Source organism: Macrobrachium rosenbergii, chromosome 29 (genome assembly GCF_040412425.1).
Source record: "Macrobrachium rosenbergii isolate ZJJX-2024 chromosome 29, ASM4041242v1, whole genome shotgun sequence".
NCBI classification, from domain to species: domain Eukaryota; kingdom Metazoa; phylum Arthropoda; class Malacostraca; order Decapoda; family Palaemonidae; genus Macrobrachium; species Macrobrachium rosenbergii.
In genome coordinates this window covers 7,624,584-7,639,607 of record NC_089769.1, presented here as the reverse complement: position 1 = coordinate 7,639,607, position 15,024 = coordinate 7,624,584, and the positions used below count along the sequence as shown (strand labels likewise).

General features: G+C 35.3%; 1 protein-coding gene across 2 annotated transcripts; it reads left to right on the top strand.

Moving 5' to 3' along the window:
* Positions 1-2,263: 2,263 nt before the first annotated feature.
* Positions 2,264-5,008, top strand: LOC136854566 (uncharacterized). 2 transcript variants are annotated; one of them, XR_010857731.1, is made up of 3 exons: positions 2,264-2,399; positions 3,771-4,446; positions 4,581-5,008. XR_010857731.1 is itself a non-coding variant. In XM_067130918.1 (2 exons), exons 1-2 carry the CDS (start codon positions 2,385-2,387, stop codon positions 4,383-4,385), a joined length of 630 nt encoding a protein of 209 aa, XP_066987019.1. In that variant the 5' UTR covers positions 2,265-2,384; the 3' UTR covers positions 4,386-4,539. The 2 variants fall into 2 exon arrangements, 1 of the variants encoding a protein (XP_066987019.1); XM_067130918.1 differs by lacking the exon at positions 4,581-5,008 and having other exon boundaries at positions 2,265-2,399; positions 3,771-4,539.
* The last annotated feature ends 10,016 nt before the right edge of the window (positions 5,009-15,024 follow it).

Below are 15,024 nucleotides of genomic sequence, written 5' to 3'. Positions count from 1 at the left end.
ATGGGATATAGACTTTAGGCCTAAGTCCAAGAGTTGAGACCTACGAGGTCATTCAGCGCTGAAAGGGAGATTGAGATAAAAAAAGGTGTTAAAGTTGTAACACAAAGAAAACCTCCTAAGAGACAGAGATTTACTGAACCACTGACACAAAGACAACCTCTTGGAAACAGGGGTTTACTGAAACACTGATAACTTCAGAAATGGACGAAAATCGGCTGAATTATCCCCATGCAAAGGGAAGCCATAATACGTTCTTTTCACCCATGACTCACACATGGCTCTAGGCCAGGCATTTTGACGTCATTTTCCCATTAAATTTCAATATAATTGACGCTAGCATACATCTGGTGCCGGAGGCATCAAGAAAATAACTGAATACCTAAATTCAGTCAATCCGTTTATTTTTCATTCCGCCAAAATCATCGATAATATATAATTAAATAAAGAATACAAGCGGATGGAAGTGCTGACAAAGTACCGTGCAATACTTATAATGAACTATGCGTTGGGGAGACAAGCATATCCACCTAAAAAAAAAGAAATTTATTGAGCATTAATATCAATAAGAATTTCGCACATATGAGGGATGCTGTTCGTAGCATAAACTGAGAGGGCAAGATGTCTATAAAATGCAGCTTCCGATACGAGAGGAAAAATCTGGAATCCACCATCTTAGGTCTAATTAAACATGTGAACTTACCCTACGGGAAATGGAAACCTGATTTCAAGGGAACGTTGATTTTGTGATGCGTTTTATAGCGTTCACAGCGGATTCGTCCGCTAGACTTGACCCATGTGGGAATTAACGAGGACCAAAACAACCGAAGATAGAGTAATCCTACCAATATCGTTACTCCACGCTTGTATGTATGTATGTGTATATATACACACACATATATATATACATAACTGTCTGGTTGAACTAACTCTAAAAAAAAAAAAAAATGTGTATAACTGAATCACGAAAATATGGAACGTGATGAATATATAAATAAAGATATAATTTTTTATTTGTAAAAATGTTCATCTTACAAAAAGTTATTATTGTTTAAAAAAAAAAAAAGAGAATTATTGTGTTGTACTAAAATTTTTTTTTTAGGTGGTCAGTCACGAACCTGTATAATCCTTTAATTGTCCTGTCCCTGCTCCTAAACGGTTGATCCTAATCCTTTGTAAAAACCTCTTAAATATTTAATCCTGTTTTGGCAGTTCCTACTAAAGCTTCAATTGTGCTGGATTCCAGGTACATATGTTTTCTCTATAATCCCCATCTGTCATTTATATGAGCTTTCTTTGTAAACATACTTTTATATTTCTTCAGTCTGCTAAGTAAAGGACCTAGCGTCGAAAGGCCTCGCAGCACTCCAGTGTTTCCGTTTCCTTCGTGGATTTTATCTTTATTTATATATGTACGTATATATACATACATGCATATATTTATGTATATATATATATATATATACACACATACACACACATATGTATGTATGTTTTATAATATATATATAATTCATATAAATTTATATATATATATATCTATACACATATTCACACATGATATATAATATATATATAATTCATAAATAGTTTGTCACCTATTTTCTGTCCATATTCACCAGTGATCAGGACTGAAGTAGTCAGCTGAAATATTTTATATTTAGTTATATATATATATATATATATATATATATATATATATATATATATATATATATATATATATATATATTTATATATATATGTATATATATATACATATATATATATATATATATATATATATATATATATATATATATTTAAATCCCAATTTTCGTGATGCTGAAACCTGATTAATGGCAGTTGATATAACATGACAGAAAAATACCAAGGATAATTGAACTGGAATTTATATTCCCGTTGACCTCTTTATGAAAACAACCGTTTTGAAGCGTTGCGTCAACGCATAATGCTAAACATTAAAGTGAAGAATAAAAATTACGAATGAAAATCAACACCACTACCTTCCAAAGTCAGATTTTAACGTAGACTGAAACGGCACTCATCACCTCAGCGCAAAAAAACAAAAGAAGCAATAACGTCACGCGCAAGTCTGCGACCCTACGAACAAAAGCTAAGCCTTTAATGGTACGACGAAGGCATTTCTATTCACCGCGCCCTTTAGAGCGTCGAATAGGCATAGAGCCAAGAACCACCACTCGACGGAGAGGCCTTTCCTTCGCTCGTGAGAGCCCTCAAGGCGCCACCGGCCCAGAGGAAGAAGGGAAAGGACAAAAATAGGTCGTGGAAGAGGAAGAAGAAGAAGAATGCGCTCTCAGTCGTCCGGCTACATATAAAGGACGGCGCACGCTTCTCGTGTCATCACAATCCTTCCCACTGTCGTCATGAAGGTTCTGGTGGTAAGTCGCTTTCCGCTCTTCGATTTTCTTCCTGTGCCTTCTTTCTTCCTCTCTTTCTTCACTTATTCTTGGCTCTTCTTGTTATCTGTTGACTGTTCTTCCAAGCACGTTTCCTCATCTAGGCAAAATCAAACTGAGCACCGTGGATAAGTGGCGTAGCGCTCAGTGAACCTTTGCTTGGTCCGTGTGCTGATCCCGCGCTAGTCCACTCAGCTGTCAATGGATACCGGCCTCAGATGTCAAGGAAAAGGGCTTGGGGCTTGGGGCTTGCAACCCCATCCCTGGAGATCTGCTGACAAGCCAAATGGCTGTGCCCTGCTAGTGCAACACATTCTGAATAGACAAAGTTGTATGGTTTTACATAATATATATATATATATATATATATATATATATATATATATATATATATATATATATATATATATATATTACATATATATATATATATACATATATATATATATATATATATATATATATATATATATATATATATATATATGCATGCACATACATATATATACACACACACACACATATATACACATATACACACACACTTATGTATATATATATATATATATATATATATATATATATATATATGCAAACATACATAAATACATAACTAATTATTATAACAACAATACCCTCTTAACTTCACGATTTCTTCAAACTTTCTGGATATGAATGTCCCCACGATGCCTGAGATCCAAATGAATGAACAAATGAAATTCTGACTTCCGTAGCAGGACTCGAACCCGAATTCGATTTATCAATACCAGGGCTCTTCATTTGGACCTCACGGTAAGTCTGAATAGTGACAAGCGTGATTTGGAAGAAATCAAGTCGTTAAGAGGACATTATTGTTATTATATATAGTTATCTGGTAATAGGTATTTGGATTATATATATAATATATGAATATATATTATATTATATATATATATTATTTTGTGCAGTTTCTTATATCATTTTTTGTATCATTCTTGTTTTCAGTATATACATTTATGGAAAGAAAGTAAGAATTTTCCATCTCAACATTACAAAACTTTTCTACATATTTTTTTTATTATTTTCTTCGTTAGTGGAATGATTATCTGGGAGTTTAGGCCTATGAGATTTGTTGCTCAAGACATCCTATCTGTTCCAGATAATTATAAATGCTAAACATAGTTAGACTTTGTTCAGTTTTTACACTGAACATTTGTGACTTTACCATCCCTCGCAAATCTTACTGAAGCTTTATTTTATACTCGATCGCGATTGTTTGGAAGATGGAAAAGTATGAAAAGTTAGACCGATAAACCAGTGAAAACAGACAGAATCATTTACGAACACTGACAGAATATTCTCTCTCTCTGGCAGACTTTTCTCGCAGCATTAACAGCAGCTGCAGAATGCAGCCTTCTCCCGACGTACAGCCTACCATCCCCAGGCCCTTCACCAATTTTCAACGGAGGGGGACATAGCATCGGTGCCTCATGCTCCCACGGGCAGATCCTTCACGACGGAAGATGCGTCACCCCCGAGGTCATCCGAAACGTTTACGTCTACAACGTCCCTCACATTCCACAGCCCCCGGGCCCAACGCCATACGTCCCTCCCCCCAAGGTCGAGCACAACATAGTCTTCGTCCGTCTGCCCGATGAACCCAGAGAGGAAGAGCCTATTGTGGTTCCTCCTCCCCAGCAGAAGAACATCGTCTACGTCCTCAAGAAGGAAACTGTCGATGACGGACCTGATGTCATTCACGTCCCGGCTCCTCCCAGGAGTAACCCGGAGGTGTACTTCGTCAATCTAGGCCAAGGGGAGAACCCTCTTCTGCCGACAGGGGAAGACCTCCACAGTGCCTTGGCAAGCAGCGTCGGCGAGCTCTCCGCTCAAGTCCTGGGAGGAGGAGGAGGTTCCCATGGCCACGGGATCGGTACCGACGGAGGGATTTCCATAGATACGCCTTCCGTCCTGTACAGGGCGCCATAATTACCTCCTTACTCGAAGTACCCTCAATGACTGCTCTTTGAGAAGACTCGCGTGGCTTAAGGTATATATATCAGCGGCTTAGTACAAAGGAAGAATTGTTTGTAATGTATTCGACATAAATAATGTATTCGATCTAAATATATTGACATAATTATCTCATTTCATTAATTTTCCGATCATCTTCCAATTTGACAGATAGGAAATTTACGCAGTCTGTGGTTTCATCTGTGGTAGAGACGCAATCTCAACTGTTATTCTCTTGACAATGCAAAATTAAAATCTAACGAATCAGCCTTGGTTGCTGCAACCGCTCATGTTCCATTTCCGAGGAAGTGGTGAGTTCTCCTTCCGCCATGTTGCATGGCAAATGCACCGAATGAAAAAAATTCTGAACAATTCGACACCAGGACTGATTTCCTCGTAATTATTATCTACCCATAATTTTCAGTCTTCAATATTTACCCTTGGCTAGCCATTGTTGCCACACAGCGACACAAACTCAGTTGCTGTGCTTGAACACAGCTGCTCATTTAAGGATAAACCGTCTTAATGCAAGCTATATTTTTCTCCTGCTGATTGTGTGCATTTCAAACTGTTTGCCTAAATATATTTCTAAATAACCTTACATAGTTTGTTTGGGGAATACCCAGATGGATTTGAACCTTTCCTGAAAGAAACAACCTGGATTTTTCTCCTTAAAGGTATGAATTTCACCATTATTATTATTATTATTCAGAAGATATGCCTTATTCATATGGAACGAGACCACCAAAGGGGCCATTGACTTGAAAGTCAAGGTTCCAAAGGATATGGTGTTCATTAGGAGGCACAAGGTGAAATATACCGAATGAACAAAATTCTTAATCACTACAAACCAAGACCGATTTCCTCGTAATTATCTTCTTCTTATAATCGGCTGCTCGAGTCGCATTTAAGAACAACAAAACAATGAAACAAGTACTTATCAAGAACTCTCCCGACAATACTAAAGGATGTTTATATAAACTTCAATGTATGTCTTGTGACAACTTTTATATAGCCCAAACGGGTGAAGCACTGGAAAAGAGAACAAAACAGCATAAAAAATGTGAGAGTTATGCACGAAGGGACAGTGGTATTTTTGTACATGTTAGTGAGAACAATCATGCTATCCACTGGGAAGGGGCAAAAAAGAGAGTGTATTCTAATAATGCCCTGGAAAGGAATACCATTGAATCTAGCTTTATAAAAGAAAGTTATGGCCTTAATACGAATATCAGTCAAGGCATGTATAAACTTGATCCTATAACATCAAAAGAAATTTGTAAAATGTTTAAATTTTAAGGTAGGCAGGAGAGATGTATAGAAAAAAGGATTTTCGTATCTGTAGACGTACTGATAAGATTTCCACCACGCCTCCCTGACACCTGTCAGGTGTGGATTTGTGGTATCCTATGGTCTTTACGTTTATCGGTATTGTCCCTTGAGAGTATATTGTGATTTCTACCCAAAATGAGCTTTGAAGCCACCCCTACACTGACACCTGTCAGTGGGGGATCTGTAGTCTCAAACGGTTGTGTATGTTCGTCACTACCGTCTCTGGAGTATATATATTTGTGACTTCTAATTTGACAAATTAATAAGAAGTAGATCAACAATCAAAAAGCCATAGAATTCAACGAAATTTGTATGTACATATATTAATGTATATATATAATATATAGCACATTCGAGAAGTGTCAGTGTACACTACACAGAAATAAACACAAATTCCACACTCCTAAGAGGCCGAAACCTTTCTTTGGCAACAGAATGAAATATCAGCAACAAAGATGTCTTCTCGTATCGCTGGAACATAAAATATACGGCGTCTTATCTTCTGATTTCTGCCAACCATTGTACCCTGATAACAAGGCTTTCTCAATTTTAGTACAATTATTACCATTATTACTTTTTGGCAGGTGTTTGTTAAAAACTCAAGAGGACCTCGAGTAATCAACGCTCCAGCGGAAATGACGTCATCAGTACTCGTTACAAGTCGATGTTGAATTGTTTATGAGTTCCTTTGCATTATATTTATTCACTTGTAATGAAATTTGTTGATTTAGGAATTGACTAAGCCGCTGCTGAGGATTTTTATTCATGAAGGTAATGCTTTGCATCTAAAACAGTAGTATTAGCAATCGCAAATTATAGAAACGGATCTTCCTTTGAATTTATATTCATATAACTTTATATTCTTACATGCGTTATTCCATTAATTATTATCCATTTTTCTCTAGCATTGCTTTTCTTCTTTTCTGTGTTCCTCTCTTCACTCTTGCATTCAGTAAAAAATAATATATAAACGTACAAAATAAACATCAGTTAAAAAAAAACTTTCTTCGGTGTCGGTGTGACGGCTGACCTTAGCTGCCATTCGTTTCATTTTTCTTCTTTGCAAGTTGCTCTGTTCAGCCCTGGCAGCCTCCGGTGATTGATGTTCCTAAATGCCCTTTCCTCCTCACTCCTCATTCTTTTTTAAGTCCTCCTCGCTTTCTTCACTTTATAGCAGAAGACTTTTGTCATAACTGAACACATCAACTTGGTCAGTAATCGTACCATTTATCTGTCTGTCTGTCTGTCTCTCTCTTGCTATATACATATATATTTATATATAATATATACATATGTGTGTATACATATATATAGACATATATCTATATACATATATATATATATATATATATATATATATATATATATATATATACATATTTACTTATATGTATATTATCCAAATGGCTTGCAGACCTATTATCACCCTTCTTCGGAACCTTCTCATCCTCCCACGCAAAACAGGCAGAGGATTTTATGGAAAAAAAAAAAGAAAATAGAAGAGCTGAAACTTCCCAGCCTATGACAGTGGTTCTTACCCTGTTTTATTACCGCGCCCCCTGTAACACCTGGTCCTTCCCTCCGCGCCCCCCTTGCATCTACGAATAAAATTCCCTCCAGGATTTCAAGGCAAATGAAAAAAAAAAAAAAAACAGAAGGGGTGTTTTTATTCTTGTGGGAATGAATTAGTGTGATACTTCACACTATTCTTAGCGACTCTTGTTAAGAGGATAATGAATATAATTAGAGAATTTTAACATTTTTCCTAGGGCTCGTGCCCCGCCTGGAAATTGCTGACGCCCCCCCCCAGGTTGAGAACCACTGGCCTGTAAAGACGCAAAATCATTATTGACCGAAGTCCCGATCGCCCACGTGTTGTCTTTTCTAAGGAGGTGACAGACCTTCGAAGGACATTTTCCTCTTGGCACTGACAAAACACTAGAACTACTTGACCTCTGTGTAACGAAGATGTTTTCTCTATACTGGTCATTTTTACAAACAAAAGTCTGGCTGTAGCATGGAGAGGGTGGAGCCTTCTAGCGAACCTGCAACATTGAATGCTCTGAAACGGAAATTTTGTCGTCGGGGCCAAGTTGATGCGTTTAATGGCGACAAAAGACTTCTGGTATAATGTGAAGAGAATGAGGAGGACTTAAAAAAGAATGTGGAGTGAGGAGGAAAGAGCATTTAGGAACATCAGTCACCGAGGCTGCCAGAGCTGAACAGAGGAACATAAGAAGAAGGAAAATTAAATGAATGGAAGCCAAGGTCAGCCGTCACACCGACACCGAAGTAAACTCTGTGCTTTTATTGACGCATAAAAAAATAAAAAAATACTTGAGAGAATAATTTGCTTGTCAAAGGCAGAGAGGAACGCACAGCAGAGCTTAAAAAAATCGGTTTGTTTGAATTCGTGTTTATTTTGTACGTTTATGTCTTAGTTTTTACTGAATGCAAGAATGAAGAGAGGAACAACAAAGAAGAAAAGCAATGTTAGAGAAAGACGGATGATAACTAATGGAATAATACATGTAAGAAAATAAAGCTATGTAAACGTCAATTTAAAGATCCTTTACTATAATTTACGATTGTCAATACTACTGTTTTAGATGCAAAGCATTAAGTTAAGTATACCTTAGTTTAACCATATCATTGAGCTGATTAACAGCTCTGCTAGGGCTGGCCCGAAGGATTAGATTTATTTTACGTGGCTAAGAACCAACTGGTTACCTAGCAACGGGACCTACAGCTTATTGTGGAATTCGAACCACATTACAGTGAGAAATGAATTTCTATCACCAGAAATAAATTCCTCTAATTCTCCACTCGCCGGCCGGAGACTCTAACTCGGGTCTAGTAGAGTGATAGCCGAGAACTATACCGACTCGTCCAACAAGGAACTTAGCATTACCTTCGTGTAAGAAAATAGTAACAATTAAAAAGATATGTGAAAAAACTAATAAAGAATTCAGCACAGACTTGTAACTGGTATCAACAGACGGTATATACCCGAAAAGATATGAATGATGATGACGTCATTTCCGGTGAAGCGTTGTTGAATGGGAGTCCTCTTTAGCTTCTTACAAACATCTGCCCAAAAATAAAATAATAATAATAATAATAATAATAATAATAATAATAATAATAATAATAATATTTTAAAAGAGCCTCGGTGTCTGGCTACAATGGTTAGCAGAAATCAGAAGATAAGACACTGTATATATTATATGTTTCCAACATAATATATACAGTAATTCTATTGCCAAAGAAATGTATCGGCCTCTTAGAAGTGTGGAATTTGGAAGGCTTCAAGAGAATGCATAAAAATATGCATATATAAGTATATATATAATAAATATTATATATATATATATATATATATATATATATATATATATATATATATATATATATATATATATATTATATATAAACTGTTTCATTAATGACAATCGAAATCTCTTTGTGATTTGGAGGAAGTCACTGTGATCATTATTAATTTCATTATCGAGATTATTATTATAGATATTATAGTGGCATTTCAATTACATGTGTATATATATATATATATATATATATATATATATATATATATATATATATATATATATATAATATATATAATTTCAATAACAACGACTGACCTTTGTAAAAGAAAATTGAATGAATTCATTACATCAACTCAAAAAAATTGAATGAATTCATTACATCAACTCACAAACATGAATCTGAATAACTCCTTTATAGCTTTTATCAGGAGAGTCGCCTCTATAATTTATCTAATTTATTTACATATTACTCAAACTTATTTAAATTTTTTTTACATCTTGTCCAACGTTTTTCCGGGATAAACAACAGAGGATATCAGTAACGGGAGGGTGGGAGATATTATAGAGGAAGGTATTCCCGCAAGCCTCATAATAGGATTTGTAGGAAGTATCCTATTCGCATCATTGCCAAATTTGCCATGAAAGAAACCCAGTTGAAAGTTGGAAGAAAAACATCCAATCCCACTGTAGTAAATCCCTTCCACTACTTGTTATTGTCTATAAAGAAAGTAAGCCAATGACCTATCATATACATTTGTTTACATCCTGCCCGGCGCCACCTGAGACGATAACCAACGCAGGATGTGAGCGAATGAGAAAAGTGATAGGTATCCTGGGGCGTCTCTCGCGAATTTCAGTAGTGACGACTGACGACAGCCAAGTGGCCACATTAGCAAGGTCGTAGACAGCTGGAGACGGAGAAGCGCAGTTTACAGACTCCGTAGACTGAAAGGAAGAAAGGACAACTCTCTCACATTCTGAAGAGACTGCTAACAAGTTAGCTGAATCAGCTGTCACTTGGGATTCGCAAATTGTCAGAAGTTGCCGGAAAATGAGACTAAACTTGGTGATGATGCTGTTTGCGCTGCTGTTCTCTTACGGCGCGCATTGTGCTCACTTCTTCTTCTCTCGTTCCTCGGAGCGGAAAGCCAAGAGGAGTCTGCAGGTTGATCATAAAGGTCGAACTCTTGAAGGCAAACTTCTCCGATGCAGAGGACTGTGTGAAATTCGGTTGGAAGATGGCAGGTGCGTAATTGATTGGAACTGCCGCGGTAATCACTGGTAGAACTGTAAGAAGAACTTCTACCCCTCCGTGTGTGTGTGTGTTTTTCAACGTCAATATGTTATTATTTAATTGTGCATTTGTTCAATCTCTTTATAGAATACCTAGAGCGTCATAGGATTCATACTTGTTCACATTAAAGTGACTATAAACAATGTCCTGGTTTTAATTCTGCTGAACAATCTAATTGCATAAGTGATTGTTGCTACAGTCTCTCTCTCTCTCTCTTTTAGGACCATTTAAATATATTAGTCAGGTAAGTGTACCGAGTAAAAAAAAAATAATTCTAGTCTTCAAAATAAAGCATTTATTATTATTATTATTATTATTATTATTATTATTATTATTATTATTATTATTATTATTATATCGGCAAAAGGATATGAGGGATCTGTTACGAAAATAAGAAATGATCTTGTTCCAACAAGACAAAATTCATAACATTCCACATTGATGGTCTACGGATACTACCAGACGCTTGTCTAAAGTCTACAGTAACCTGCCACATATCTCTAGTATACTCCCAGTGTTTTTCCATTATCTGTCTAATAGTAAAAGGTTAGTCAATTGTTGATCTTCCCTTTCTGAATCCACATTGATATTCGCCCAATGCTGTCTCTACGGAGGGTTCTAGTTTACCACTTATAATTTTGGCTAGTACCTTACAGCAGGTTTCAGAAGTGTAATCCATCTATAATCATCTCCCCTTTTTATGTACCGGGATACTGTTGACCGCTTCCCATGCTGTTGGCTTCTCTTCTGTTCTCCAGATCATTATCAGAAGCTCAAAGATCTTTGAAGGATAATAAGGTGCCTTATTATTCCTCAGGCTACTGACTGCATTCTTCACATCTGTCAGCGTTGGCTCCTCCACTCTCAAGTCTGGTGTCTGCACATGTCTCCCTTCCATTGGATTTACAGCTCACACAAATAATAATAATAATAATAATAATAATAATAATAATAATAATAATAAATGCAGAAAGTGTGCTACTAGAAACAGCGCACATAGTGAGAAAAGTGATGGACTGCTAAGGGGGCAGGATGCAACCCGGAACCCCACACTATAAAAACCACCCAGTCGAATAGGATGATTGTGATAGACCCCCAAAAAAAATATAATAATAATAATAATAATAATAATAATAATAATAATAATAATAATAATAATAATTATTATTATTGTTATTATTATTATTATTATTATTATTATTATTATTATTATTATTATTAATATTATTATTATTGTAAAATTCATACAAAATTAAGGAGAAAAACCCACGTTATTTCTTTTAAGAAAGGCTAAAGTAAATCTGGATATACCCCAAACAAACTATGTAAGGCTATTTAGAAATATATTTAGGCCAACAGACTGAAATGCACATAATCAGCAGGAGAAAAAGCATAGCTTGCATTAAGACGGTTTATCTTTAAATGAGCAGCTGTGTTCAAGAACAACAACTGAATTTGTGTCGCTGTGTGGCAACAATGGCTAGCCAAGGGTAAATACTGAAGATTGAAAATTATGAAGAGATAATAATTGCGAGGAAATCAGTCCTGGTGTCGAATTGTTCAGAATTTTTTTCATTCGGTGCATTAGCCAAGCATCATGGCGGAAGGAGAACTCTTTACTTCCTCGGGAATGGAACATCAGCAGTTGCAGCAACCAAGGATGATTCGTTAAATTTTAATTTTGCATTGTCAAGAGATTAACAGTTGAGATTGCGTCTCTACCACGACGAAAACACAGACTTGGTAAATGTCTTGTGAATGAAAGGAGATAATTATATCAATATGTTTCGACAGAATGGAATACACCAGAAATAACAATTCTTCAATTTTACTAAAGCCACTCATATATATATATATATATATATATATATATATATATATATATATATATATATATATATATATATATATATATATATATATATATATATATATATATATAGTCACGAAGTGTGCCAAGTACCTGGTTATTACACAACTAATCATAGAATCTAAAAATTTACCTCTCATAACAATCAAAATTATGATTGAGTACTCTAAAGGTAACAGTGATCCATCAAAAAACCCATTAATCACGTGAAAAATCAAAATGACTTTATCAAGACTAGTGTGAGGTATTACCAGTTAAACAAGAAACATACTAGAGCAAAAGGTATCACTCCATCAAACAACTGTAACTGTTTTCCTGGTCTTAATTCACTTCAGCAAAACTAAAGGAACTAAACTTGTTTATCACTTTGCCTTATGCACGCAATTAATCCTATTCACTGGTGGTCAATAAATGAAACACTGTCTTTAAAAAATTTTCAATACAAAAATTTATTTTTAAATTTAAAAGTTATAATTGGAATTCACAATCTGAAAAAATTTACTATTACTTGAAAACAACACAAAATTTAATTAATTCTTGAGTTAAATCATTAAACATAACTAAATCACAAAAACTTTAATATATCATGAAATTAAATTAATCAAGAAAAATTCAAACTATTAAGAATTACTGAAGATTTGAAAAGAAAATCTCAGTAAATGAAAATTAAATCAAGTATGCAATGTTAAATTATTAAGAAATACTTAAATTGCTAAGTAAATAAATGGTAAATCACCACTATATAAAATGCAAAAAATCAAGAGACTGCAAACAAAAGAACACAAAAATACACAAAAGATTTACTAAAATAATTTCACCATGGCAAAAATCTCTTAATATATCTTATTACACCATGGTAATAATAAGTAAAATTCACTTCACCTTACACAAGCTTGTGAAAACTTTTGCAAAATCTACTGAAATGCAGCTGCTTGAAATTCACAAAACACACTTTTTTGTTAGGCGCTGTTACCAAATATATACACTTTTCCTACATTCAGTTCTCAAAAGCTAAGTTTAATATCAATGACCACACAAATATTTTACATTAAGAACTTCTCTCTTCTGAGGAAAGAGAGAGACAGACAGACAGACAGAGACAGAGAGGGCACCACAAGAACTGTCTCTGAAATCAGAATGAGCAGATCTTAGAATTCCAGTAAGAAAAGAAACAATCAGATGACTTCATTATTAAGGCATTTTGGGAATGAGATACAAGAGAAAATTCTAGAAGAGGGAGATGACATCACTTCCTGAGCAAAACATCTTGGGGCCAAAACAGAAATTAGGGGAGAGCGGTGATGGTTCGGACATTTTTTTTTAATTTCGTTCTAGAAATCAGAGTTTAAGGAGCAGTGATATCCTTGGCATGTCAATGTGTAGCCTCATCATCCTACATTTACCAGTGAATGTAGCAATATACTTTACTATACTTGAAGCTACTTATCTTCAAGTACAAGTTTCCAAAATGTCCAAATCATCCCTACCCATGGTGATGATTCGGACAATCATTATAATTGACATTTACCTTCAAGTCAGATGATAAATGAAACAGAAATACCATACGAAGTGTTTTATTGAAATGACCATAATCAACTTAAAAGATTATTCTCTCCCTTAGTGAATGGCAGACAGAAAATCTGCGATGTTTGCTGAGAATAAATGTTAAAGTAGTCTTACAGAATATTGTAACCTTCAAAACAAAAACTAAACTTGAAATATCCTTGCCACCAAATTCTTAAATGACCAAAATTTACTTGAAATTATTCTCTCCTTGAGTAAACACCAAACATAAATCGTAACTCAAATACTTGAAATTTGTTGTGCCTAAATATTGAAGTTGGCCTAACGCATATTGTATCCTGCAAAAGAAAAACCAAATTTGAAATACCCCTGCTTTCTTTTCATACTCTGCTGAACTGGGTTGGGAAGCACTCCAGTTACTGCCTCTTTACCAATAGTTGCTTCATCCTCAATTTCTGGAAATTTAAAACTATTAGCAGCAAATTTCTGTGATTTTCTTAAATAAGAAACCTGAAATTCATCATCCTCGTCTAAACTGCTGATTAATTTGCCTACATAATACACTTTGCTACCTTTTACTGGATCTATCCCAGCAAGAACAAAATCTCCCTACTCTGGGACTTTATCAATAAAACCCACTTCTGTGTCTTCTATCTCCTCCTCTGAGATGTAAGAAGAATTATTGTTAAGATCGGCTGTCAAGAGATTTTCAAGATGATGAAGGTCTTCATCACTGGTCTGGCCCTCTGTATCTAACTTTTTTGTATTTTTCTTGCTTTTTAATGTTCTTGAGGTATCATTTCCAAACTTTATTTCCTTCTTGGCTGTGTTTTTTGGCTTTTTCTTCAGTTCTTTCTGTTCAAGTTCAAGCTTTTCTGAAGTGTCCGTTGCAATCATGAATCTTCCCCACTTTTTGCCTTTAGCCGTCCCCTTCCTCTCTCCAGCTTTTGGGAATGGTCTAATATTCTCAGGAGAAAACTACTGTTGTGATGATGTGTAGGGTATGGCTGTGGTGTTACTTCATGTGAGGTTGTTGTGCTTTTAGGTGGTATAGTTGGCTTTGGCCTATCAGTCACAAAAACCCTGGCAAAGTCACTTTCTTGAAAAACATCAGTGTAATATGGGTGAATGCCAATGGAATGGAATCCAGATTTGATGTTCACATTTTAATTTGTAATCAGGGGATTCTATGATGGGTTTATGAAGTGCTTTATAAGGTAAAGGTAATGAGGGGCTAATGAATGCATATACACAAAACATAACTTA